Below are 24813 nucleotides of genomic sequence, written 5' to 3'. Positions count from 1 at the left end.
TGGCTGGCCAACCAGGACAAATGCTACAGGTTTGTGGCTAGCTGGTAGGGTTCTGGCAGCTTGCCTGGGGTATGGGGTAGTGTCCCACCTTGCTGGCGCATGGGTGCGTGTGGCTCTTGGTGGCCTGCCTGTGCAGGAGCCTTAGTGTCACGGCTGGAGATGGAGTCTGTGGGCCGTGAGCCTGAGAGAGCACCTCCGGCTGGGGGCTGGTGAGCGTGTACCTGGCAGCCTGGTGAAGGGAGATGCTGTTGGTGCCCAGCAGGGGAGAATCTGGTTCTGGCCGGTTTTGGGAGCGTAGTTTTGGCTTGTTGGCTGGCCAGGTAGAGACTGTTTTGCAGACTGGTCATGGTGAGCATTGCTCTTGCTTGCTTGGTGTCCAGGTGTAGGTGGTCTAGCTTGCTGTCCTGAGTAGATATGCTTTGGCTGTCTGGCAGGGTTTTTTTTTTGTTTGTTTGTTTTTGGTTTTTTTCTTTTGCTTTTTGTTTTTGTGTGTGTGTGTGTGTGTTGTTTTTTTTTTTTAATATCTTTTCCTGGCTTTTGTCATTAAAGAGATAGCTGCTGAGGTTAGCATGCCAGATAACAGTCGTTAGAAGGAACGTTAGCAGGTTGCCCTAAGGAGAAGAATAGTAAGTAATCATTTGTGTTTGACAGTTGAAGGGGAACATCTGGGATTCTGAAGTTCCTCTGTTAACCACCAGAAGGCAGAGGCAGCACGATGCTGGGTGTCTGAGAGCACTTCAAAGATTCTGAATGTGATGGGACAGGGCAAAAGTGTGTCTGTGTGCTATGGGATGCTTATGTTTAGCCTTTCTTTTCAAGTTGTATATAAACTCCTCGAAAATCCCTTTGGATATCTTCTTTAATGGAGGAGGGGGTCTCATGATCATGAAATAAACATTTTCTTGTTCTACCCTTGTGTCTCTCTCTTCCTTGGTCGACAAACATCACAAATCACTTCTGCAACTGAATTTGTAGCCCAGGTGGGACCCCCTTGTCCACTGGTCAACTCCAGAACCTCTTGGGGAGTGTCAGATCCACGGACTGGGTGAGTTTATTTCTGTCTGTCGCAGGGAGTGCGCTGGAACCCACCAGAAAGAGGTGAGGTGGTGGTGAGTTGAATTCCTACATAATTCCTTTAATTTGGAAATGGGACAAGGTGTAGCGAAAGGTACTTTGTTATCGGAAATCTGGAATAGTTGGAGCAAAATTGCTAGGTACCCGTGGGTAGTCAAGAAAAAGGGCTGTGGAATTGTGTCAAGGTACCTGGCTGGATATGACTTGGGACTAGAGATCAAAAGTGGCCATCAGTGGGTAGTTTTAACTTTGGCCACCTAAAGTTTTTAAAGCTACTATTGGGAGACCATTTCCCACCTCACATCAGTGACTGGTTTATTTGGGATAATTAGTGACATGATAGATCTAGTGGTGATTATACAAACCAGTCTTACAAAAATAAGATAAATAATAACGACAAACCCAAGGCACCTCCTTAGTGACCGCTATTCATGCGAGCTCCAGCAGCTGCTATAGATGTGTCTTTGTCTCCTTTGCCTGCTATCGACTTTAACCACTCCTTCAGTTCCTCCTTTTGCACCTCCTGCTTTCCCTCCAACAGCTGTGCAAGCTTTGCTGAAGGAGGTGCTTATTCCTCCTCCAGCGGTAGGGGCAACCGTAACAAGAGTTATGTGTGCCATTTGGGCCAGCAGATTTGGTGGTGTGGCAGCAGCAAATGCCCTGACTCCAGGGTTGAACCTGGAAAAGTTTCAGCAGGCGATTAGGGGAATTTTTAGGGCGTATGACCCTGATGTTTGTTGGTTACTGGAAACTGTATTTACCCCTTAAGAGTAAGTGTTGATTTTGGAGAAAAATTGAGAACGGGCTGCTGCTCTGGATGGTAGGACTGCGTGGTTGGATGCAGAGCCAGACAGGAATTATCAGACCAAGGCAGGATTAGATGCATTAAGTTTATTTTGAAAAGCGTTAGAAGAATGGCTAATTGGACAAAGGAAAAAAAAATGCTGACAAGGCACTAACTGGGCAGGGGAAGCAGTTCTGGGTGTTTGGGGGAATGGGCCCCGAAGCCCTGCAAAATGGGTCTTTGCTTGTCTCCTTATTTGTAGATGAGGCAGCCCCAGATATTAAGAGGTGTTTTAATCAGCGTTCCCTGGGTTGGTGAGGGCAGCTGATGGGGGAGACAGTAGGTGCTGCAGCGGTCACGTATAATGGAAGGGATGAGGCTAAGGCTAGGCAGAGGGGAAAACAGCAGGAAGAGAAGGCTAGCTTGTTAGCAGCTGCTTTGTGAGGTAGGAATTTTAGGGGGCAAAGAGGTAATAATTATGGAAATAAGGGAAACAAATCTAAATCAGACAAGACCAAAGGATTACTGCAATAAAAGGGAGATACTGGAAAGGAGAATACTCTGTGGTCCTGAGAGGGAGGCTATGGCAGCAACGAAGGGAAAATCAAATCAGTCAGGAGCTGAACGAAAGCGATGAACAGTGATGGTTACCAGATCCCCAAGCCCTAGCAGTGGACGCAGAAAACAGAAGTAATCCTCCCAAGGGACTCTTAAGGAACCAATTATAGATTTGAAAACTAGAGATAAGACTGACTCATGTCTGATAGATAGCAGCACAACTCATTCAACATTAACGACCCCCCATGAAGGATCAAGAATGAAGGGTAAAGAAAATGCAGGAGTAGAAGGTAAGCCTACGTTTGTAGCCGGGACAGAGGAAATGGTGGTACAGAGAGGTCCACGGTGCGTTCATCATTCTTTTCTGCTGTTGGGATCGGCACCAGCAAATTTTGTGGGGAGATACTTGTTGCGCAAACGATGGGCAGAGTTGCAGTGTACACCACAAGGAATTACATAGTGACTCCTGATGGATGATGTGCCAAAACATCATGACTGCTGTAGCAAGTGAAGAAGGGATAGGAATGCCCCAGGAACTCAGATGTACTGAGGGTTTTTTGCACCCAGACGTAGGGTTATTGAGGTTGTCTAACCCAGTACGGATAGAAGTGAAGGCAGACAAACCTCCCTCCTTAAAACCATACCTATTGTCATGTCAGGAAGCAAGGGAAGGTATAAGACAAATAATTGAACATTTTCTGCTGAGAGGGATTTTAACTCCTTGCGAGTCTTCCTGTAATATGTCTTGGTGGTTAAAACCCCTAAACTAGGCTCAGATGGAAGACAAGTTTATAGATTTGTCCAAGGCTTATGAGCAATAAATAAATGCATAACTGTACAGCACTCACTAGTTTCTGATCCTTCAACAATTATAGCCGTGATACCAGCTAACACAAAACGTTTTACAATGATTGATTTGTGCCCAGCTTGCTTCAGTATAACCGTGCATCCAGAACCTCATATTTTTGCTTTTACCTGGCAAGGGAAACAGTAAACATGAACTACGTTTCCTCAAGGGTTTGCAGGATTGTCTGACTTTATTTTTGAAAATCTTAGTGACAGGTTTACAGGATAGTTACTCAGAAACTCTGCGTTAATACAGTATGGGGATGATGTACTGATAGCAAGCACAAATAGGGAAAATTGTACTGAAGACACAAGTAATGCCGGTTGCTTTGGCTGATAAAAGCCATCAAGTGTCCCCAACCAAATTACAATTCTGTAAAGAAAAAGGCAGGGTATTTAGGGTGTTTTTTGTCAGGAGAGGGCAGGAAGATACCAGATGACTGAACAACTATCCAAGATATGCCTAGGTCTAGAATTGAGACACAGGAATAGGGTTGTGTACTCCGTACCACTCTCAATCATCATGAGATGATTGCTGTCATGCACAGCATGAGGTGAGGGCCGAGGAACTTGAGACGGACTCAGCAGAAGCTTGATTTGGCAGAAATATTCAAATCCTGAACACATACAGGCTGCAAAACCTAGTCATTCCAGTCTATTGCCTTTTTTTCATGACTTCTGTTCCAGGAGAGACCCCCCAGCTCCAAACCTCTGGTGAATACACCCAGATTTCAGTCTCCAAGGAGATAAATGTTTATGGAGGGCTCTAGAGGAAAGAACTAGGGGTGAGTACCAGCTTGGTCTGTACAGCTCTGTGTCCAAGGGAACGCTGTAAGCTCATTGTCAGAAATTTGCTTTATGGTGTATGTGCCTCCACTGCAATAACCATCCACACTTAGTTATTGTTGGAAGGTTGGTTGAGGATTGGAACACGTGATGTATAAACCCCTACGTGTTCTTGAACTTTCAGGATGGAAAAGTCAGTCTCATGCTGGTTTTCCTCGGTTTGAGAAGGCTTAGGTCTGGCAATACTTTGGTTTTCCTTCCATGGAGCTGAATTGCTGTGTTGCAGCGTGGTTTGGACGGGGATGGGGACAGCAGCCAGCCGGGCACTGAGCTGTTCCACCCTGCCCGCCCACGCGGGTCTCCCAGTCCTTCCCACCAGGAGCGGGGCCATCACCCTGGGAGGCCACCTCTGCTCCCACCGAGTGTGGAGCAGCACCTCCTGGCATTGCCAAACACACAGAAGAAACACACTTCCCGAAAATTGTACTTGTTTCAGATGTTCGGGGTAGGCAGGAATTTAGTCTAGTCTGGGAAGCCCGTATTTATCTGCTGTCGTGGCTTCAGCCAGGGCTACCTCGTTAAAAGTGTCACAACCCAGGACTTTTCAACTTGCCCTTTCTAGTTGGCGTGCTGAAGCCATGTTTCCAGCTTTGGCCCTACAAAACACTGCCTTTCAGCCTTGATCCATTTGTGGCCCCCTAAATTCTTTTTTTCAGTGGAATTCTGGTCCATGTCCCATGAATTTCAGTCTGCTGACAAGATAGAAATTTTCCTAAATACCTTACTCTCTGTTTGCTAAGCACTTCTAGTAAGCAATACAAAGTTAGATGAGCTGGATTTTTTTTTTTTTTTTAATCAAAGGATATGCCTGTGCTCCTTAAAAGAAGCTTCTTAAAGCTCTTGACCACTCTAATTTGCTGCAGGTACCAGCAGTTGCATTTTCTGGTGTCTGGTAGCAAAGCTTCAGCAAAAGGCACAAAGTGTTTCTCGCTGCTTTCTCAAGTCTTTTGGCTGTCACTTGAGGATCCCTATGGTGCTACAACGTGATGGGGGGAGGGGCGGGGGAATACCTGCCATAACCACCTGCGAGCTTGGGGCTGTCGTGCTGCTTTGGTGGCTTTTGCTCCCATTCTGGACTGCGTTGAAAGATTTTCTTAAGTGTGCCTGGCATGAACCTTCTTGTAATCCCAGCAGATGTAAGGCTAAGACATTGTTAAGTGACTCCTGCAGGAAATTTTAACCTATGAAATCTCTTTTCCTTTGTAAATAATGCAGGTTAGTTTGAAGATGGCAACGTCACCGAAATTTCCCAAGTTCATCTTCCAAGTTGGAGCTTTCCCAAGTTGACTTTCCCTGCCCAAAGTGAGACAAGGGAAAGCAAGGAGAAATGGATCAAGAGGAACAAGATGGTCTGGTACCTGAGGAGTGGGTGGGTGGCTGCAGAAAAATCCTGGTTGGCAGGAGCTGAGAACCTCTGCCAGAGGTTTTGGGGGCTGAGGCCAAGGGCAGGGAGCTGGGGGCGCGGGGGGCAGAGTTGCTCGGTAGCAGCCTCTGAGCAAGACCCAGGTGAAACAGATTAGGGGCTGGAATTCATCAGGGTCATTCATTAGAGATGAAAGCACAAACCCATGGCTGATCTGCACCAGCGTGTGGTGAGCTGGACCCGAACTTGACTTCTTCTAGCGTTGTTCACTCACAGAAACAGATTTTCCTCTGACTCCAGTGAAACTGGCCAGAGCCTATGGACTGTAGGCACTGTTCTTGCTGTCCTTGATGTGGTCCTTCAGTTAAGCTCATGTAGCAGCATGACTGAACCCATACATCTGAATAGCTCTGTAATAATAAGACGGGTTGTTGGTTTTTTTTTCCAAAGCAAATGCAAAGCATTTCACCCCGCATGCAGTGGTGCTAAAATTTAAATTTACACAATTTAGATTCTGTAGTTTCTAGCAGTTATTCCAGATATGGAGTCATCTTGTTCTCTTGCCATTGTGGGCCAGCCTAGAAGAGCTATGTCAGGGGTGTGTGACTGGTGTGCTTGACCTGGACAGCTGGGATGCTTGTGTTCTTCGTCTCACTGGGCGGTGAGGCGGTAGGTGAGCACTGAGATGAGGTGGCAGTGTTGACACGGTTCCTCTTCCATGTCTCTGGTTTTTGGTGGACCTGCCTGGGTCTCTCCCCTCATAGCTGCTCAGTCGCAGTGGAGTTGGGGGTGAATTCATCACATTCAGCCTGAGCTGTCTTGTGGCAGGAGTAGAGAGAGAAGCACCAACACATATGGCAAGAGGAAGAAGAGAAGGCCTGAGGGTGACAGCAACTTGTTATTGTGTAGAAATCCAAATAAGCTTCTGTAATCCTGGCTGATCTTGTTTGGTGTCTGAGAGGGAGCTGGGAGAGGGGAGCTTGTGTATGTGTTATGGGATCTGTGACAAACACATGGATTTTTAACTTGTCAGAATTGGGAGCTGAGGAAGATCTCTCCCCAATTTCTCCTTTACGTATTCTGAAGGCGTGGGACCGCTCTTCTGTGTGTTACAGGGCAGCAGAGGTGGGCTCTCCCAGAGCGCTGTGGGCATGAAATCAGGCTGCTACTGTGAGTTTTTCAACTTGGGTTATTTTGAGCAGAGGGTTTCTGCAGTTCAGATCCTCTGTTTGCTCTTGGGTGCTATGCAGAGTCTTATCATCTCTGCCCCTTCAGGGTCGTCCCTGCCGCGCGCTCTTACTTGGACCATACATTTTAGACAGAGCAGTGGCATCTGCGTTGGCGGGTCCCAGATAACCTCAGCATCCCACCGCAAAAGCAAAGGCTGTGGCAGGGAGCCTGAGGCAAGGGCCAGTGGTATGTGTCTCGCCAGAGGGGTGTGTGAAGCACAGCAGACCTGCTGCTAAGAGGTCTCCCAGGTTCCTCTTTGTGCATTGGAGCATGTAGCCATACAGCTTTGCCTTTTATGAGCGCTTCTGCTAAGCCCCCAATGCAACAAAGTCCTCATCTGTGGCTGCAGGATCTTGGATGTTCCTTCCATCTCTTGGCAAGAGAAAGCTCAAAATATCCACGGATACTCTGAGGAAGAGAGAGCATTCCCTGGGCCCCTGTCACCGGAGGTCTGACAGTCCCCACGGGAGCATCCCCAGAGATCCAGAAGTTCTGGCCCTGACTCTTGCAGGCAGCCCCCAGCTCAGTGTGTCGGACTGTTCCTTCCCTGGAGGTACTACAGGCTGGAGAAATCACGTGTACCTGGTCCGTAATTAGGCACAGAGCCTTTCTGCAGCAATTCCTGATCTCAGCATGTTTCTGCAACATGCTCTTTGTAATTCGTGGGCTACTTTAATAGAGACAGCATCTCTAGTTGAGGATCTGGCTTCAGCTGTGTTTGCAGACAGGCTGATGGCCGAAGTGAACTTTTAATCTGACTCAGAACAGTCTTTCTAATGGTCTTTTTGTAGTGGAAGCTGGAAAACCGGTGTGGCAATGTGCCTCCTTCGCTCTCCTTTCCCCACAGTGCCCTCTGATTAAACCTCACGCTGCGTAGCTGGTCGCTGGCTGCGGGGTTCCATGCAGGGCTGGGTGATGTCTCGGCAGAGGACCAGCCCCGTGGAAGTTGCATGGATTGAGCTGAAAGGGGGATCACCTCCAAGTCGTCTCTGGGGCAGAGACAGGAGGAATGAGAATGCAAGTCCATTTTCCTTCTCTCCTCCTGATTTGCTTTATTCAGCATCCAAATGAGAGCTGGTCAGAAGAAATTCCCCAGGTGCAACTTTCTGTGGAAAGTGTGGCAAATGGGCAGTTTCAGGAGGTGGGGGGGAATATCAGTGGCTTGTGTCTGGCCTGTCTGCTTTCCTAAGACCTCTCTGCTGTGGTCCGTGCGGTGGGCAAGAGTCTCTGGTCTGTCGGACCCGCTGGCAGCCACCACGGTGAGCGTCCATTGCAGTGAGCGGCACGTGCCTGCGGCACGGCTCAGCTTGGAGAATGGGCTGCTGTTGGTAAAATGGAATCTCTCCACAGCTGCAACACAGCCTTTTGGTGTCTCTGCCCCTCCAGGACCACGTAACCTGGCTGCAGCTGGCCAGAGGTCGTGGTCTGCTCGGGGTGGCGAGTCCCAAGCAGCAGCGCTGCTGAGCTGTATCACAAGTGTGTGGAGCACCGGTGGTGCAGGGCAGCGTTTGGCACAAGGGCTGGTGGAGCAGGTCTCATGGAGACCATAGGCTATTTGGCAGGCCTGTGCTTTGGGGCTGCCTGGGAAAACCTAGGTACGTCCATGTTCCTCACTGTCTGTGGCTGGGATTCTGCAGGTTTATTTACATTTTATAGCCCCACGTGGGTCTGTAGAGTCGCTGACACAAGAGGGTGTTCGTCTATGACCAGAGGTCATGGTCACTCTTCTCGATACGCCACTACAGCCTATTTTATCCAAAAGTCACTTGCTTTGAATGTGATCTACGGGAGTATCTTGATTACGTGTGTCCAATTCCTAAATAAGTTGCGAGTTGGTGTAATTTCACAGCTTGGCTGTTAGAGAAACAAAGTGCACGACAGTGTCTTCATCGCCGTGTAAGCACGCACCTTTCTGTGCTCATCTGTGCTGGCTTTTGCTCGCTATTGCGATTCCTTTGATCAGGAGTTCGAGTTCAAGCATAGCTCTCTGGCTATATTCATTTAACAAAGAAAGAATTCATATTCTTACAAATATGAATCTTCACCAGTCTCTGCATCTTCATCAGGATCTTTGGTCCTGCTGCCCCCACACAGAAGCGTCTCTTAGGCTTGCGCCCCTTTCCTGCCTTGCAGCTGCACAGTTAAGGTCTTCTAAGAGCTACTGAAAATGTGTTTAAAAATAAGCCTCGTGCATGAATAGCTGTAGGTGTGGATTGGGCCAGCAAGCTAACGTCTGCACGCCTCTGCCCCTTCCCAGCGCTGCAGCACGGGCTGTACCTGCCCTGGGAGCAGCCCCACGGCAGCAGGGGTGCTCAGCACCCTGCAGAGCCGGCCCTGGCACGGCTGGAGCTGCAGGATTATTCTGTGTTTCCGTGCACTGAGTTTCTGGCACTTGGCTCTTCTGCCTCCCCCTGTGCGAAGCCAGGCCTGCGTATTTCCCCAATTAACACTGACACGCATTAACGACGGTAAAAATAGACGCGCTGCTTACGCTTACCAGCCTTTTGAAAGGAAGATGTGCAGGGTTAGTGCGTACAAATTTCTTCATGCTACTTCACAGTTTATGTGCTGCTTTACTTGCTAGCTGGGGTTTCCCAGTCTCCCGTGCTCCATCAATACCTCGTGTCATGTAAGGAATGGATCTCTGTTCTCCTTTCACGGTGCCGTCAATGGCTGAAAGGACAAAGTGGCCCTGGGAGTTTGCAGCTCACTAAGTAAAAAAAAAAAGAAAATACTAGTTCATCTTCCAACTACAAGTTCTTGTCTTTCGTCTGCTCGTTTGGGTTTTTTTCCTCCCTTCTTCTTGTGGTTTCTGTTAAGCCTCACAAGGTGTTTTTTGTTGCAAGATTCGAACAAAACCTTATGCGCCTTTATATAAAAAGGGGAAGTGAACCCTCTGGCGAGCCGAGGGTGTTGTGAGCATTCATTAGCTGATAGAAATTAGTGCCTAATCTCATCTAAAAAATTCATTATATATGAAATTTGAGAGGCTTGCTCTTAAGAGGAGACTTCTGATTGATGACAACACAGATTGTGCATGTGCTGCTGTGATCTTTATCCTGGCTGTGATTTCTTTTTTATTTATTTAATTTTTTTCAGCTAGCGAGGATGTGAGGGACAGAAGGAGCTAATGGGACTTCATATACCGTGTGATGTATGGGGCACTTGCAGTCAGAAATATTGAACTCATAAATGTACTCATTTGCCCTGGAGTCACCGAGAGGGAGGCTAAACACAGGACACCGCAATGTCACAGTCATGCAGAGTCACTTCTGTAACGGTAAAGCTCCAGCATAAAGGCTGTATTTTTCTTCGTTTTTACTGCAAATCTGTAAATGAGCTCTGCAAGGCAGCTGTCGTCGGCTGGAGGAGAAGGTGAACTTTTGCTGGATTTGGCTGTACGCACACCCCTTCTGCATTTGGTTGTTTTTGAGAGATTCTGGACGTATTGGGGTACTGTTTTGAAGTGACCCTGCACATGCCGTCTGTTCTGTCTTGTGTCTCCACCATGGCACCGCAGCCCTAAGCCCTACCAGCTTGCCCTTCAAGCATGAAGGTGAGATGAGGTTGAACGTGCACATCCGAGGCAGATGGTTAGCCCCAGCCTTGCCGTCGTATTTGAGAGAGATTTTCTTCATGTCATCTCGGCAGCACAGAAGGAAATGAAAGCGTTTCTTACTGTAAATACTTTTCTCTGTCCCCCTTCCTCTGCACTGCTGTGAGCGTCTGAAGACTCGCTTCACTGCTTTTCTCAGAGAAAGCTATTTTTGTCGCGTCTTAGATCAATTTAGGCCAGTCTTATGCATGTATGATACAGACAGAGTGGTGCTATGGTGGCTGGGAGCAAACCTGTCAATTTTGGACACTGGGAGCAGGAGGTGAGATGTAATTGTCACTGTTGAGAAGCCAGAGGGCCAAACCAGTGGCTGAAATGTGGAATTACCAAGCAGACCCAAACTGTCTGGAAAACAGTGCAGGCCACAACGCAAGGGGTTTAACCATTTCTGAGAAACGCGTGTTTACATGTAATTCCACCGCGTGGAGCTTCCTTAGTGGGCTGTGCTTGTGTCCAGAGACACAGCACAGAATCATAAGACTCCTAGCTGCATCCTGAACTGTTGCCACAGTTATTCCACAGCACATCTGCCAAGCGCATATAAAAAGATCCAGATGCTGGCTGTGATGCTACAGCTGTTTACTTCCTCCAGTGAGCAAGACGGTTTCTGCTGCATGGCTCTTGTAATCCGCCTTGGTACTCAGCGCAAAATGCAAGCGTGCTTTAAGCCATCTCCATGAGAGCCAGCAAAGTGTCTGGCGCCGTGTGGCCCTGTGTGTAACTGGTTCACAGTCGTTCTTCAAGACTGGCTTTCCAGTCTCGTCTCTGGGATCTGCGCCCAAACGGAGCCGGGGTGGCTCGTGGGCTGCATTCAGTCTGGTTTTGCAGCGCAGCTTCCCGTAACCTTCGTGCTTTGCCTGGGGCTTTCCTGCATGGCAGGTACAATTGGGTCACGAGAAGAGCCCAGCAAAGTTCAGGCTGGCAACTTAGTGTTTGCATCCAGAGGGAGAGCCTTCTCCCACACCTCCTGCTGGCGAGACTCCCCGTCAGTGATCGCTGGCATTTCAGAAAATCGCCTGGTTTGCGTGAGCAGTGCTTTCTGACGGGACTGATTTCTCTTCCCTGGGTGGGGATGCTGTACTTGGATAAACTGGGGAAGGATGAAGGAAATAGGTGTTTCGTTTTTGCCCGGCCTCAGCGTTAGCATCTTCCTAAACAAGGTGAGGACAACTGGGAGATATTTTGTCCCTCCTCACCTCTCAGCCCTGTTCTCACACTTGCAGCTCGCCCCAAGGTGCAGGACTTTGCAGAGCACATCACGGTGTGTGTTGGTTCAGCCCGAGCTCAGTCACCCAAAACCTTGCAGATCTATTTTGAAACATTATTCAATCTGTCCACTATGGAGTTTCTTTTCTTTTTTTTTTTTTTTTCTTTTTTTTTTTTTTTCACTCTTGCTTCTGACATCATTTCCTGAATGCTATATTCACTGAGCTCTGTAGCCAGATCGTCTTCTGGGCATATGATGCAAGGAGCTCTTTAAAATGGATTTCAGCGCTACTTTTACTCTGCAGTGCTTGCTGGCGATAATAACTGTTACTCATGGTAAGTGGGATTTTTCTTTATGAAGATGGCACAGATCTGGCTAGATGAGCGGCCACCTTAATTTTGCTCCAAGATCTTTTAAGGACGCTACCAGGTTTGGGGAGGCATCAAACAGCGTAACTGCTAATGCATGAAAGGGGCAGTCAGACCAAAGTAAGACGGATTATTTTTTTAGTAAACGAATGATAACTAGCAATATCGTACTTTCGCGGTTTAATGCATTTGTAAAAGCATTTCAGCAGAGAATGTAAGGTCCTTGTATGCAGAATGCTGGCTGGAGGGGCTGGGGAGCAGTGTGGTCCCACTCCTCATGCTTGGTGTGACCTTGGGTTAGTCCCTGAGCTACTGTCACCCTGCCATTTACCCATCCCTGATTTGTGTACAGCGACTTGATAACGTGCGAGGATACTGTAGGACTTGTTCCAGTGAAAACTGTGACCTTAGTCTTTGGGTAAAAGCTGCTGTGCAGGCAACACTTGTTTGTGCTACCCTCTGCCCGAGGTCCATGGCATCGATGCCCTGAGGATCTTCCTTAGCGCAGTCCCTGAGCTCAGAGGGGGACGGTGGTGGTATTAGATGGTCGTGCCAAATCTGGGAAGAGGAAAGACGAGCTGCTCAGCCTTTCTCTGCCCTGTGTGCACCACTCCCATGTCATCGGGGGGAAAGTTGGCCTTTATCGAAGGCTTCCCACTCCTCTGATTTTCAATTTACAGGTGACCCCAGCCTGTCACTAGGGGTGGGTCTGTCCCTCTTACATCTCACCTGGGCATTTGCCTTTCTGGGAGGCAGCCAAGAGGGGCTGGATGGACGTGGCAAGCTTGCTGCCCACACTCTGTGCCTCTCCTTTCAGGCTCTGCCACCTGGACCGGTGCGCTCAGCGGCAGCTCAGCAGTCTTTGCTATGGGAATTCAAAGTCTGCAGCACCTCTCCAGAATGAGCAAGAGGGACGTGATGTGCTCGATAAATGTCTCAAATGACACTTTGTGGGCTGTGTGCGGCAGTTCTGCCAGCAGGTGCTTGAAATTGCAGAATGGCTCCCTAGTGCTGAGGAGTGTGGAGAAGGAGGATGAAGGAAGATACGAGTTTTTTTTTCAGAACATCAGCAGAGTTTTTACACTGGAAGTACTTGGTAAGTGGCCTTCTTAGCAACAAATAGTTTTTGGATTGGTGAGCCTGGCTGGAAGCTGATGCCTTGAAATTCTTCCTAAGGGACCGCCTGAGCTTGCAGGAGCTGTAGGTGCCTCTGGCACCTAAGGGAGCAGTAATGGTGAGTGTAAACTAGGAGATGCTTTTTGCATCTGCATTGTCAGTCTCTCCTGTCTGTCGAGCCTTCTGTAAGGCAGCCAGTCAGCTGAGCTACATGCTGTTTGCCCTGATGTAAGAGACAGCAGCATGAAGTGTTTGTAAAGTTGAGTCCTCAGTATGTAGACACGTAGCTGGAGATGTCAGTCCATTTCCAGAGTAGTCTTTCTGGTGGTTCTCATGAAAGCTCTCACTGACCAACAGCATTTTGCTGCCTGTGGACGCCTGTGCTTAAGGAGTTAACCCTACCTGACTTGGCTCCGAGAACTGAACTGGACTTCTGTGCAGGTCTGGGTCGAGGCACGCTGGGCTTCCCCCTGCCTTGTGCAGCTGAGGAAAGGTACCGAAGGAACCCGGCTGTGACTTTCTGATTCTCAGCCACCCCTGAGCAGCTTGGAGGTCAGCATCTTCTGGGTCAGTTCAGAGACAGGTGACAGGTACCTTACCCTGCCAGTGTCCCTGCTGCCCTCGGAACTGCTGCTCTCCTTTCTGTGCCTGCTCATCTGGGTGAGAAGACACAAACAAAGTCTCTTCTGTGCAGGATCCAGCTCATCGCTTGGGTTAATATGGAGAAGGCTTAAATGGGTTTGCCCCCCTGCTGAGCAGTGCTCCAGCCAGCCAGCGGCCGTGGCTCTGGTCCTCATCGCCGCTGTCCCTTTGGCAGGGCTTTTACTTACACGAGCTTCTAAGAGAAATTGAAGCGTACGGAATTGTAATGAAAATGTCTGAGCAGACTGGCCTCGGTGAAGATAAATGAATCCTTACACCTTTTGGGCGCAAACAGGCGGAACTGCTGGGGAGAGTAGGTCAAAGTTGTGAGTCCTTGGCACGGAGATCAAGGGCTTAGACTGGAAGTGGGCAAAGGCCGCAGGAGTGTCCTCGGTTTAACCTCCAGTTCAGGGGGTTTGCTTTGGGAACTTTTGCCTCCTCCTTGTGTCCTGTTGCCACGCCTAAGTCAGGGAAACGATTTCACAGCAAAGGTATTCCTGGAGGCAGTGAGTTTTAGCTGAAAATGGTGTCCTAGTTGAAGAAAGTGATTTCTGAGTTTATTTACATGGATGTTTGCATAGACGTTCTCCATGTTGCTGTCATAAAACTGTACCACTTCTCTGTCTAGCCTGTATTTGTGGAGAGGCAGATGTAGGAAATAGGTTAGCTCCTTGTAGTAGATAGAAAGAGAGAAATTCAAGAAAATGTAGTAGGATCAGTGATTCATTACTTCGTTCTAAATCGTCCTGCTCTGGGTTATCCTATCTAACTGCAGGTGCCTGGTGTTGGTACCTATGTTGGGCATGATTTGGACTAGTTCCTCTCTGAAACGGAGGAAGAGGCAGAGTGACAGCAAAAGCACCAACCTTTGGTGGGGGAGAGCGCCGAGCCTCCTCTGAAGCTGCATTTACCTGCTGATTGCAGGGGAGGCCTCCGGCTGGCAGATGCTTTGCGTGTTTCTACTGTCCTCTCAGATCAGGGGCTTTTATTGTTTGCTTTTTCAATTTCCATCAGGAAAATGAAGAGATGCCAGATTTTTATGGCATCCCCAAAAGAGGGACCAAGAGTCACTAGCAGGGTTGGGTGGACACTGCTAAGCATTTCAGGGCTGGGGGCAGGCACTAAAAGTCTGGTTACTTGTTTCTGTGCTCTGGGCTACCAGTGCATGCAGTGGTAGTAAGACTGCCAGTATGGGAAGCTCCTGTCCAGCTCACGTTCACTGCTGAGCCTGCTCCTCACCTCTCTCTTTCCTCCCTGCTCCTGTTGCCTTGTGCTGTGTGTGACCAGAGCTGGCCATTGGTATCCAGTGCTTCCCTAATGGGACTGGAGAGTTGTCCTGCGACGTGTCCAGCAACAGGACCATCCCCATTCGGTGGCTGCTGAACGGCACGGCGCTGAACGCCCCAGGGGCTTGCATTAAGGATGACGGGAAGAAGGTTCGCCTGGACAAAACCGTGCCTGGGGAATTTGTATGTGAGGTTTACCATGGTGACAGAGTCACGAGGACCAAGCCCGTTGCGCTGTCTTGCAGCTATGGTGAGTAATGGCATCTCCAGAAAATTTTTGGGTTTGGTCTCTTGCAGCAGAAAACGAAGGAGTTGTTGCTGTCTGTGTAATACCGAACTCTTCTGTCCTCTGGCAGCTGCTTGCCAGACTTCCCCCATCCTCCCTTTAGAAAGCGTCCCCTTGACTTCCTTCTCCCCCCTGTGCTTGGGCTGGCACAGCCTACAGCTGCAGAAGGGACAGAGGTTTGTTCAGGGGGTCCTTTTACCCAGCTCTGCAGCGAGGAGGGATCTCTATCTGCCTGATTTTCTACCTCCCGGTGACGGGGACCTTGCACCCTCCTGCACAATGATGCTCTATGCCGGTTTAGCAACACGAGCTGCTTCCTACTCTGACCTTCATCCATGTCCCAGACAGCCTTCCAGTTTCTGCAGCATCCCTGTAAAAACACCTCCGCTAGTTCAACCCTGCTGCTGCTGGGCTGGGCTGAGGTGTTTTGCCTTGTCTCTCTCCTCCTTAGGCCAGCTGCACAAAGATTGACCAGTCTATACACATGTCTCTTCATAAGCCTCACACCATCAGAGGTGGGGTAAAAACTCAGGTCATTTAACTTATCCACGTCTCTGCTCAGATAGGTAGTTCTGTGAGAAGGCTGTGACTTTATCCATTTGGAAGCGATCCATAAATGCTGAGTACTCGGCTTCAATGAGGCCATAGTTTAATGAGACAAAATACGGATCCCAGGACTGAGCAAAACTGCCAGAACCCCATGATGAAAAGCACTGGTCTGTGTTGTAAGTTCATACTTACTTAAAAAAAACACCCAAACAACACCCAACCCCCCCCCCCCCCAGTTAGATAACCTTGGGTGTTATTTCACTTGCATCTTCAGTAGTGAAGGTTTTTCTCTTCTCTGGCAGCAAACGTGGTCATCAAAACTAAATCAGAGAGGCATGATTTAACCATAAAGTTTTTGATTAATTTAGCAATTGAATCACCTTTGTTACTTGAGAAATTGTAATATGCAATAGCACCTAGCACTTTAGACATTGTCTGAGACACTCCAGCTCCAGACCATATACTGTATTTTCTTTTATAGCTGGTATACAGTGGGTGTGAAAGCAAAATTACTGACATAACCCCTGTATCATGCGCTGGCGTCCAACAGAAATGCCGTGGGTGGTTGGTGCCTGATGGCATTGGTGCCGCCGGCCAGCCTGTACCAGTTTGGCATGTGTGATCGTGGAGCCGTGATCTGAATCTTGCCCAGCTAAACTGGTCAGAGGGTGTTGGGTGTAGCCAGACCCAAGCTGGCCGAGGCACGCAGCAATGAGGACGCAAACACCCACCAGCTGTTCAATCGAGCCCCGTGATAAATCACAGGAGTGCTGACAGTGGCCGTGGTTTATTCTGGGCGGCTGCCCAGTCCCCTGGGTGCGATATCGGTTCCCCATTTTCCTCCTGAAGATCCTGCAGCAGAATTTAGCGATAGCGCTGTCGGGATGGATGCGTGCATCAGCACGCATTTGGAAGGGTCTGAGAGCAAGAAAGTAGCAGCCGACTCTAATTCTGAGTCAATAAACGCAACTGCATTTGTAAAAGTGAACTAAAGCAATTCTGAATACTTGAGGAGAGATATGAGCTCAATTAATTAATTAATTAAAGACCAATTCATTATTTTTGTGGGTTATAATTTGCTCCTCGCAAAGGGCTGAATGTAGTATTTCCACTGTAGGTACAAGATCTGTGTAAAAGCACCTCTTTGGGCAACCTGTCGACTGAAGAAATTAATTTTGAAAAATGGTTAGCACAAAACGATTTGGCAGAAATACTGTAAACTCTCCAGGCACCAAAGGGCTCTGATCACACAGGATCTAAAGCAGAGGATTCAGAAGTTAACAAGTCAACATACGTAAAAGGCTTTTATTGTTTCATTACTTGTTTTATTATTTGTTTATTACCAATTTTTAACGCAGTATTTTAACTCAAAAAGGCCTCCTTAACAAATGGCAAATGCTTAGGAAAAAATATTTCCATCGTATATTTATGCTTTTTAGTACTATTCTCCAAGCTGTCAACAAAAAAGAAATAAAATTATCAGGGAAATGATTTCTCATTCGATGAAAGTTTAATTTTGAGTATAGATTTTTTTTGAACTTGGTAACGGTTCCTAAAGAGACCTGAACAAGCACTCTGAAAACACTTGGAGTATGTGTGATTTCACGGACAGGAGCGCCTGTGTACAGTTGTTTTTACTGTTCTGTGTAGTGTGTGGACTGTGGCAGCGTGCGGTGTATCCTGGAGCTTTTGAACACTTCCCAGCCTCCGGGGCTACGCAGCAATTTGTGCGTTTGGCGTCTCAAAACCGAGCTCCAGATAAGCCTGTTGGTTTCCGCAGTGCGGTGCTGTACAGGCATGTGCGCAGCTGAGAAGGAGCCAAAGGATTCAAAAAGGGGTGGCGTAGGTTCACCTGAGGAGTTATAAGGAATCTGCATTGTAGCGGTACTTGAGCTGTACGGGTTTTTTCAGACGGGAAGAAGTTTTCCTGCTGGCTGCCCCAGGCTGGAGCAAATTGTGCCGGTGAAGGAGCGGGTCTGGATGGGTGTCCGTGTTCTGCAAGCCTGCGATGCCCTCTACCAGCCTCCTTGCTCAGCAGCAACACACCCGCAACTCCGACCCTGAGCAAGGGACTCTGCGCTGGGTAGTAATTACTGCTGACTTGCGTGTGGCCGTCTGCTCAGCCATCTGCAGCCTTCACCTCCTGCCAGGTGTTTCGCATGATCTCGGTGGGGAAGGGGAATGAAAAGAAACCCTTCCCCCAGCAGCAGTGAGGCCGCTTTCCTACAGCTCTGGCTCAGGTGGCTGGAGTTGCTGGTGCCGGAGCAAGTGCAGGCTCTGATCAAACCCGCTTTGAGGTTGGTGTAGTGTTGGTGTAGTTGTTACCGGCCTGTTCTCTGGGGCTTAATACCAGCTCCGAGGGGAGACCCTGCAGCTTCTTTGTCAGCAGGAGATGCTAGCTTAGCTCTCCCTCCCCTTCTCTGCCTGTTTTCATAAATCTCGTTGACTTTAGCATCTTTCAAACCACCACCTGCCCTGTTAAATTTGATTAAAACTTACGAATGATCTTAGATGTTACGGGTCAGAGTAGGCAGAAACACATGCACACAGCTTAGTCACGCAAGCCTCTTCTCTTCACAAAATATTCCATACCATAATCAAATGATGTGACATAAATTATGACGTACCACGGTTCACGGTGTCAGCTCCCCTGATCCAAACGAACAACAGCAGTGATGTCCACATACTCTTAACCTGGCTGCAGGGTTTCTCCCGTTTGGAGAAAGAAGCTTGTCCACCCTGGTGACTAACAACGCTCCGTCCTTCTTGCAGGAGACCTGCTGCAGTACCCGTGGTTCATTTACATCCTGGCAGGGTGCGCAGGGGGGGCGGTTATCCTGGTGGTGGCTGTGTCCTCCATCGTATGTTGCTGCATGAAGAGGAAACACAAGTTCATCCCAGTGCCTTCAGGTGAGTGGAGAGTGTCGTTGGCCCCTGGGATGAGCCTTACAGAGGACTGTGTTTGTCCAGGCTGGGGTTGAAATCGCCTCAGCATAAACTGGTTTTGGCTGGGGGGCTGCTTGTTCTCCAGCCAGCCCTCCCTTGGCCTGGTGGAGCAGAGAGCTGCTTGCTGATAGGAAACCATGAAGACCAGCGGGGTCTTGAATGAGACCTTGCTTTTTCTTTTTTCATCTCACGCTTGCCACTGTGCACTCCTGGCCAGAAAGAAACACAGCAAAAGCTCTTCTTTTGGGCAGAACTGAGCCTCATCCAGGTCAGATCCTGAAATGACCTGAAGGCTTCTGATGGCTGTCCTTTGTCAGCACCAGTCCCTGAGTGCAATCTGCCCGTGCCCAGTGAGGCCACCTCACGCTGTGATCCTGCCAGCATGGCCAGGCTGGTCTCTGGCGGGTTGGCAGTGGCCCTCTGTACCTGGCATCTGTCTGCTCTGGGAAGGGAGCCAGCTCGCCGTGAGGAGGAGACGCCAGCATGTGCTGGTGGTGGTCTGGCCTCGCAACGAACGTGCCGAGGCAGCTGGCATGTGGGGATCTCTCTCCTTCAACTCTCCATTTTTGGTTTTACAGATGAGGAGAAGGATGATGGAGTAACCATGTCCGTGGTCTCCAGCGAAGCTGTGAAGAGCCCCCCCAATGGAGACCATGTTGAGGCTCAAGCTGCCCAGATTGACTGCCCTCCAAAGCCTGGTGGGTCCGGTGGCTTGTGTTAAGTCGGGCAGACAGCTTGGTGTGGAGGGTGAAGGGCAAAAGGGATGTGTGCGGCTGGTGGGGGAGGACTGACTGCAGAGGGGCCTGGGACTCAGAGCGCAGGGCAGGCGCTGCATCTTGTCCAGGCGACAGAAGTCGCAGCAGGTCATTTATCGGTACCTTACTCGTGCTTGGCTTCTGCACAGCAGTAACTCTCGCCCTCATTCACCCTTGAGATGTAGCGGCAGCCGCCTCATAAGCATCCCACAGAGGGTACCGCAGGCTGTCTGTTCCAGCATCTCCTGTGCTAAAATACACATCTCTGAGACAGAACCCCCCCTAAACTCAGCAGTTTTCCTGCAATTTTATCACCCTCCCCCCTTTCTCATCAGTAATGTTTTATAAGAATCGGCATTATTTTTGTAAGCAGTCACCTCCAGGACAGCCTCCACCAATATGCTGAGCTGTAAACACAGCTAAATCTCATCAGTCAGAGGCTTGTGTATTTTCTTAAATTGGAGCTAAAGTGGGAATATGGTCACATTTTAAATCCTTCAAAGAAACTGAGAATAAAACCCCATAGCTTTAGCACAGCATGGTCGTGAGAGTGCAGCGATAAAAATCTTTCAGAAATCTCCTGTTAGGCGAGTGCTTGATATTAACACTCCACTTTTTGCATCATGTTTCCCTCAATTTTGTTTCACAAACACGAGCATGGGCAGCACCTTCCCTAGTGATGCACCATTATCAGCTGCAGTAGGTCTAGCAGAGACATCGTGAACTGGAGCAACATTACGTAGGTCGTATAGCCTGATCTCAGCACTGCTGCCTCCACTTCTGGTGTCCTTCACTGTACCATGCACAGCCTCTCAGCAGCTCAGCTATGCTTTATGTCTAACCTTGGACGCTGCTTTGCTCTGCTTTCAAAATATTAAATGCTACTCATGAGCGTAATGCAAAAAAAAAAAGTCATTCAGGTAATTGCTTAATATTGATACACCTAAAGTGTAGAACTCTTAATATAAAGGTTACACATTGCCATTTTGACTAACAAAGTATCCCATATTTAGATTTTCTACAAATAAGTAAAAAGCAGACGTGTGTGTGGGAAATGTTTAGGTGAGAACCTATTAAATGTGTGCTGTTAGCCAGCTTTAACTACTCAGATATAACTGAATAGATTTGACTTTGGTATTTTGGTATATTTTGGGCAGGTGAGCCCACAGAGCTTCAGCACTACAGTGTCTAAAGCCATGATGGACGGCTCAATAAGTGAATAGTTACAAAGAAAATTGACATCTGGCTTGCAGATGCCTGGGGAGAGGGGACTGAGCGGGTTAAGCACCCTGCAGCATCAGGGACTGGCCAGGAGGTTTCCGTGGGGGTGAGCACAGCACGGGCACTTATAAACCATTTGTCCCTTCTTTTCCAGATGCTGCCCGGACTGGGCAAGCCGTTGAGCCCCAGCCACCGGTGGAAGAAAACTTACCAGTGGGGACAGAGCCTGAGGAAATGCCAGACCCAGAGGTCATAGTTGATGTGGAAAGCCAGGAAAATGCCTCGGACTGTTTCCCAGATCCAGCTGATGACTGATGTGGCATGCTCACTGTCCTACCCTGTCTGAGGGCCTACGACATCCATCTTTTGCATCCCATAGTCTCATTGTGTTTAAGAGTTGATCCGGAAAATTTCAGCAGGGGAAGTAATGTGAGGTGCCAGGCTTACTAACCTCATTATAAAAAAAAAAAAAGGAAAAAAAAAAAAAAAAAAAAAGAAAAGAAAATACAAGGAAAAGTACACGGGTGGCTTCAAGGCTGCACTGCTGTGGGCTGACAGATTCACTAACAAACAAAACTTGGCAGCTCTTTGATGCTTTGCCTATTAATAGACCTGCAGCTGAGCTGTGGAGCCCTAGAGGACCGCCTGGAATGAGATGGGCAGTTCCTCCTGCTCCCTGCCCACCCCACGCCTTGCCATGCCTTCACCAGCCAGTGGTTCCTGCAAGGGGCAGGCATGACAGGGGGACTGAGGTGGCCTGCCAGTCCCAGACAGAAACAAGGACCTGCCAGAGATTTCCCGAGAAAGCCTCTTTCTCAGGAGATTTCAAGGCATTTTTCGCTGGCCCTGCAAAAAAAAAAAGCTCAGTGGAGGTTTCAGCTAGGTATCTGCTGTGCCGGGTGTCTATCTGAATTGCTCCTCTGAGCTCCAGACCCTTTGAGATTTGGGCCTTGCTGCTTGCTCCGTGGGGTTGGGAGTGCTGGTGATCACCCGGGTGTTCGCCCTGGGGGGTGATGCTGGCTTGCTCGCCTTTCAACGCCCTGCAATGGCAGGGGGCTATGGGTTGGTTACCTTTTACCAGCACCTAACTCCTCAGGTTGCCAGCGAGTTCCAACAACTCTGTCATTAGCTTGCTTGCTTGCAGCAGAAGGGTGCCTGGGGTCTGGGGGTGTGATTTTGGCAGAAACGTTGATTAGAATGCTGAGACCGTTCATCAGTGCAAGCATTAGTGCCTTTGGTGTAATGGTTTAGCTACGGCAAGCTGGTTAAGCTGGTCATCTGCCTGTGCATGTAGGCTTTTTCGGTGCTGTGTTATTTGCACAGACAGCAGCAATTTATAGAACCTTTTAGGCAAGTCTCACCGCTTACACGTGTCCTGTTCTGCTCGGGGGAGGTTTGCGAGTGGAGCAGCTGGGGTAGACCTGCAGGGGAGAAGGACAAGGTGAGGGAGGGCGAGGACTCTCGCAGGCAGCAGGTAGCCCAGTCCCTGGCAAAGCTTCCAGGGGCTGCAGGGCACGGGGAGTGCTGCAGGATGCGCTGCCTGAGCAGGGTGTTTGCTGTAGAAGTGCATTTTGGTAGTCGGAAGGGAGGTGTGTTGCTGTTAAACTAGCCCAGTAGGCTGGAAAGGCTTGGCGGAGTTAAAGCAGAGATGGTGCAGAACGGGGCTGAGAGGGACGGGGAGGTGCGTGTTGCGTTCCTTGCGTCCCTTGTCATTTTGTCCCTGTCTTAGATTGTGCTGACATTGTGCCGTTGGGAACGGATTTAGGGTATGCCTGGTTCGTGCCACCCAGCGAGGTCTGCAGGTCCCCCAGCAGAACGAAACCCAAGCTGGGCGCTCCCCTCCCAGTCTGGGGAGCTGGCGGATGGCTGCACGCTTCCCCTTCGTGTCTGCCTCCGTGGCAAAGCTCTGCATCGGTGACGCCCAGCCATAGGTGGTTGTTCTTATTTCCTCGTCCCGCGGCTCTGTTTAGAAGATTTTTGGGTCTTGTGTGCTGTGTTGGTGGTGATTCAGCCTGCCTCTGCTTTTGTAAGGCTGCTGTAGGAATCGGATCGTCCACAGTCAAAGGGAGATAATAATTCTTTTCCTCACGGTGCTGTGCTATCTCCTTTCGGTACAAACATTCCTCAAAGGCTGTGAGTTGAATGTCAGGAATGTGGTGGCTAGTGCTTGGGGTGGCAGCTGCCTGGAGGCAGCGATGCTGGGTGAACAGGAGCCGGTGTCACCAAAATGAGGGGACGAAGTCAGCTTTGCTTCTCTTCTGCACTTTCTGGCAGGGGCAGGCAGGGGACACTCGACTCCAGTACATATTTTGAAGGCTGAACGGTGCTCTGAGCTGCACTCGAGAAGATGCCAGCGTTTCAGGTGCTGAGGGTGACACAGCTGGGCCAGCCTTGTCCCAGTGCATCCCGGCTCCAGCTTGCCCTGGTGCTGCCTTGCTGCTGTCAACCCCGGGCGGGGGGGCACTGGGGGTGCCTTGTTAGCACCGCCACTGGTGTAACCCCAGTCTGGGAAGGGTTTTTCCCATTGAGATGGGAATCGGAGACTCGAGATGTCTTTATGAGGCAGATAGGACCCAGCTGGTTTTCTGTCCTTCCCTGCTGAAGATGCTGTTCAGCAATGGGGCAAAGATTTCTGTTACTGGGAGGTCAGTAGAGAAGCTGTGCAACCTGCGCTCTTCTTTTAACCATGTGTGTTCATGCCCAGCTGTTGTTCTTTTTTGGTGTTCTTTTTCTTTTCCTCGTGATAATTTTGTTCCTAATAAAAAGATCTGTTTTCTAACTTGTTTTGGAACTGTTTAAGTTCTGTTATATAGTAATTGCTCCTTTATGGTTTTCACTGGAAGTACAGGCTGGTTTCCAAATTTTCGCCTGGAAAGCGATAACAAGTTACTGCTGACTGGACCCGACTTGGGCGGTCAAGGGAACAGAGATCACAAGGACATTTGTTTGTAAGCCGGTCCAGGAGAGGCTGCAGGACAGTGGTATGTAACTGGTCCCCGTCAGAGCGTGTGTGCTCATGTGCCCGCACATGCGTGTGCCCCAGCAGCTCACCAAACCCTGCCCTGGTGCCTTGCCTGAACTGTGAGGTGCGGGGAAGGGACGCAGGGAGATGGTCTTGTTTTACTCATCTTTATCCATCTGTATTTTCTTGTGACACCTGAGCCACCTTAGCTGTTAGAGAGGAGGATGCTTGACCACACTGTCCTTTTTGCAGGGAGGAGGTGACTCTCGTGCTCGCCCCTAGGCAGGTGTGCCCAGGCACTGTGTAAAACCAATGTCCTGGTGGCTTGTGGTCGTATAAAATCCCTTGACTTTACCATTACAGGGTTAGCCCTGGAACAGTGGTGTGACTGGACGTGGGTGAGCCTGGCCTGCAGCCTGTGAACCCAGCACCCCAAGGAGCCACCGACCTGAGTCTGCAATTGTCTTCCAGCCTGACTGTGGCTCTGCATCACCCAACAGTGAAGATGCTTTCAGGCATGGGGCTGCCTGGCATGTAACGGTATGGATGTACGTGGTGCTATCAGCAATTTGACCAGGAAGAGAGATGTCTGTGCTGTCTCTTTGAGGCTTCTGGTGGCCTTGGTGAGGCTGTGCCATGCCAGCCCTATCATCTGTGGGCTGCTGAGGGAGCCCTTGGTGCTGGGGTGCCTCTGGGTGCCTCTGGCCTCCTGTGGGGACCTGGTGCTTGAGAGGAGCCTCACAGAGCTGATGGTCACACCATCCACTCCAGCTGCTGGCCCTGGCTGGGAAAGGCTGGGAGTAGGAAAGGGTCCATCCCTCTGCTCATGGAGTGCTGGCCGGACAAGCGGAGCTCTGCTCTGTGGGAAAAGCAGGTGCTTTGGGATCTGGTTTCTTCCCAGCTGAGACAAACCACCGGTGGTTTATAGCACTGTACAGAATGGATGTTTAGATTTCCATCCATGTCAATGTTTCATGGTGGGAAGAGAAAAATTCCCTTCTGCTTGTGGCATGTACTGAACAACAAATGACATGAAATGTAGTATGTAGTCTTTTCATCATGCAATTTGTGCAGTTCATTAATACAAAAGAACAGAAAATGATCTTATTTGACTGAAGATCAATGTGAAAGCAAAAGCAGAAAAGAAACATGTTGTCT

General features: G+C 49.3%; 1 protein-coding gene and 1 long non-coding RNA gene across 4 annotated transcripts; one reads left to right on the top strand and one right to left on the bottom strand.

Moving 5' to 3' along the window:
* The first annotated feature begins 552 nt into the window (after positions 1-552).
* Positions 553-23476, top strand: LOC102059481 (uncharacterized). Of its 3 annotated transcripts, XM_055701615.1 has the most exons (7): positions 553-4047; positions 5324-5477; positions 12710-12988; positions 14938-15186; positions 18544-18681; positions 19296-19415; positions 20848-23476. In XM_055701615.1, the coding sequence occupies exons 3-7, from the start codon at positions 12760-12762 to the stop codon at positions 21006-21008; spliced, it is 897 nt and encodes a 298-aa protein (XP_055557590.1). In that variant the 5' UTR covers positions 553-4047; positions 5324-5477; positions 12710-12759; the 3' UTR covers positions 21009-23476. The 3 variants fall into 3 exon arrangements, with proteins under 3 accessions (XP_055557590.1, XP_055557589.1, XP_055557588.1); XM_055701614.1 differs by lacking the exon at positions 553-4047 and having other exon boundaries at positions 5200-5477; XM_055701613.1 differs by lacking the exons at positions 553-4047; positions 5324-5477 and adding an exon at positions 11707-11859.
* LOC129735331 (uncharacterized) lies at positions 5928-11477 on the bottom strand. Its single transcript, XR_008730830.1, has 2 exons — positions 9199-11477; positions 5928-8692 (listed from the first exon to the last, which is right to left on the bottom strand). It is a non-coding gene; the product is annotated as an uncharacterized LOC129735331 (long non-coding RNA).
* Positions 23477-24813: the final 1337 nt, after the last annotated feature.

This window comes from Falco cherrug, chromosome 2 (genome assembly GCF_023634085.1).
Source record: "Falco cherrug isolate bFalChe1 chromosome 2, bFalChe1.pri, whole genome shotgun sequence".
Classification (NCBI taxonomy): Eukaryota; Metazoa; Chordata; class Aves; order Falconiformes; family Falconidae; genus Falco; species Falco cherrug.
This window is presented reverse-complemented; position numbering and strand designations above follow the sequence as displayed.

What these genes read in the sequence shown, in the direction of transcription:
- LOC102059481 (XM_055701613.1), top strand. Translation starts at nt 11,799, where the DNA reads ATGGATTTCAGCGCTACTTTTACTCTGCAGTGCTTGCTGGCGATAATA. An exon ending in GATAATAACTGTTACTCATG is followed by an intron (nt 11,860 to 12,709) that starts GTAAGTGGGATT and finishes CTCTCCTTTCAG; the next exon opens with GCTCTGCCACCTGGACCGGT. An exon ending in TTTTACACTGGAAGTACTTG is followed by an intron (nt 12,989 to 14,937) that starts GTAAGTGGCCTT and finishes GTGTGTGACCAG; the next exon opens with AGCTGGCCATTGGTATCCAG.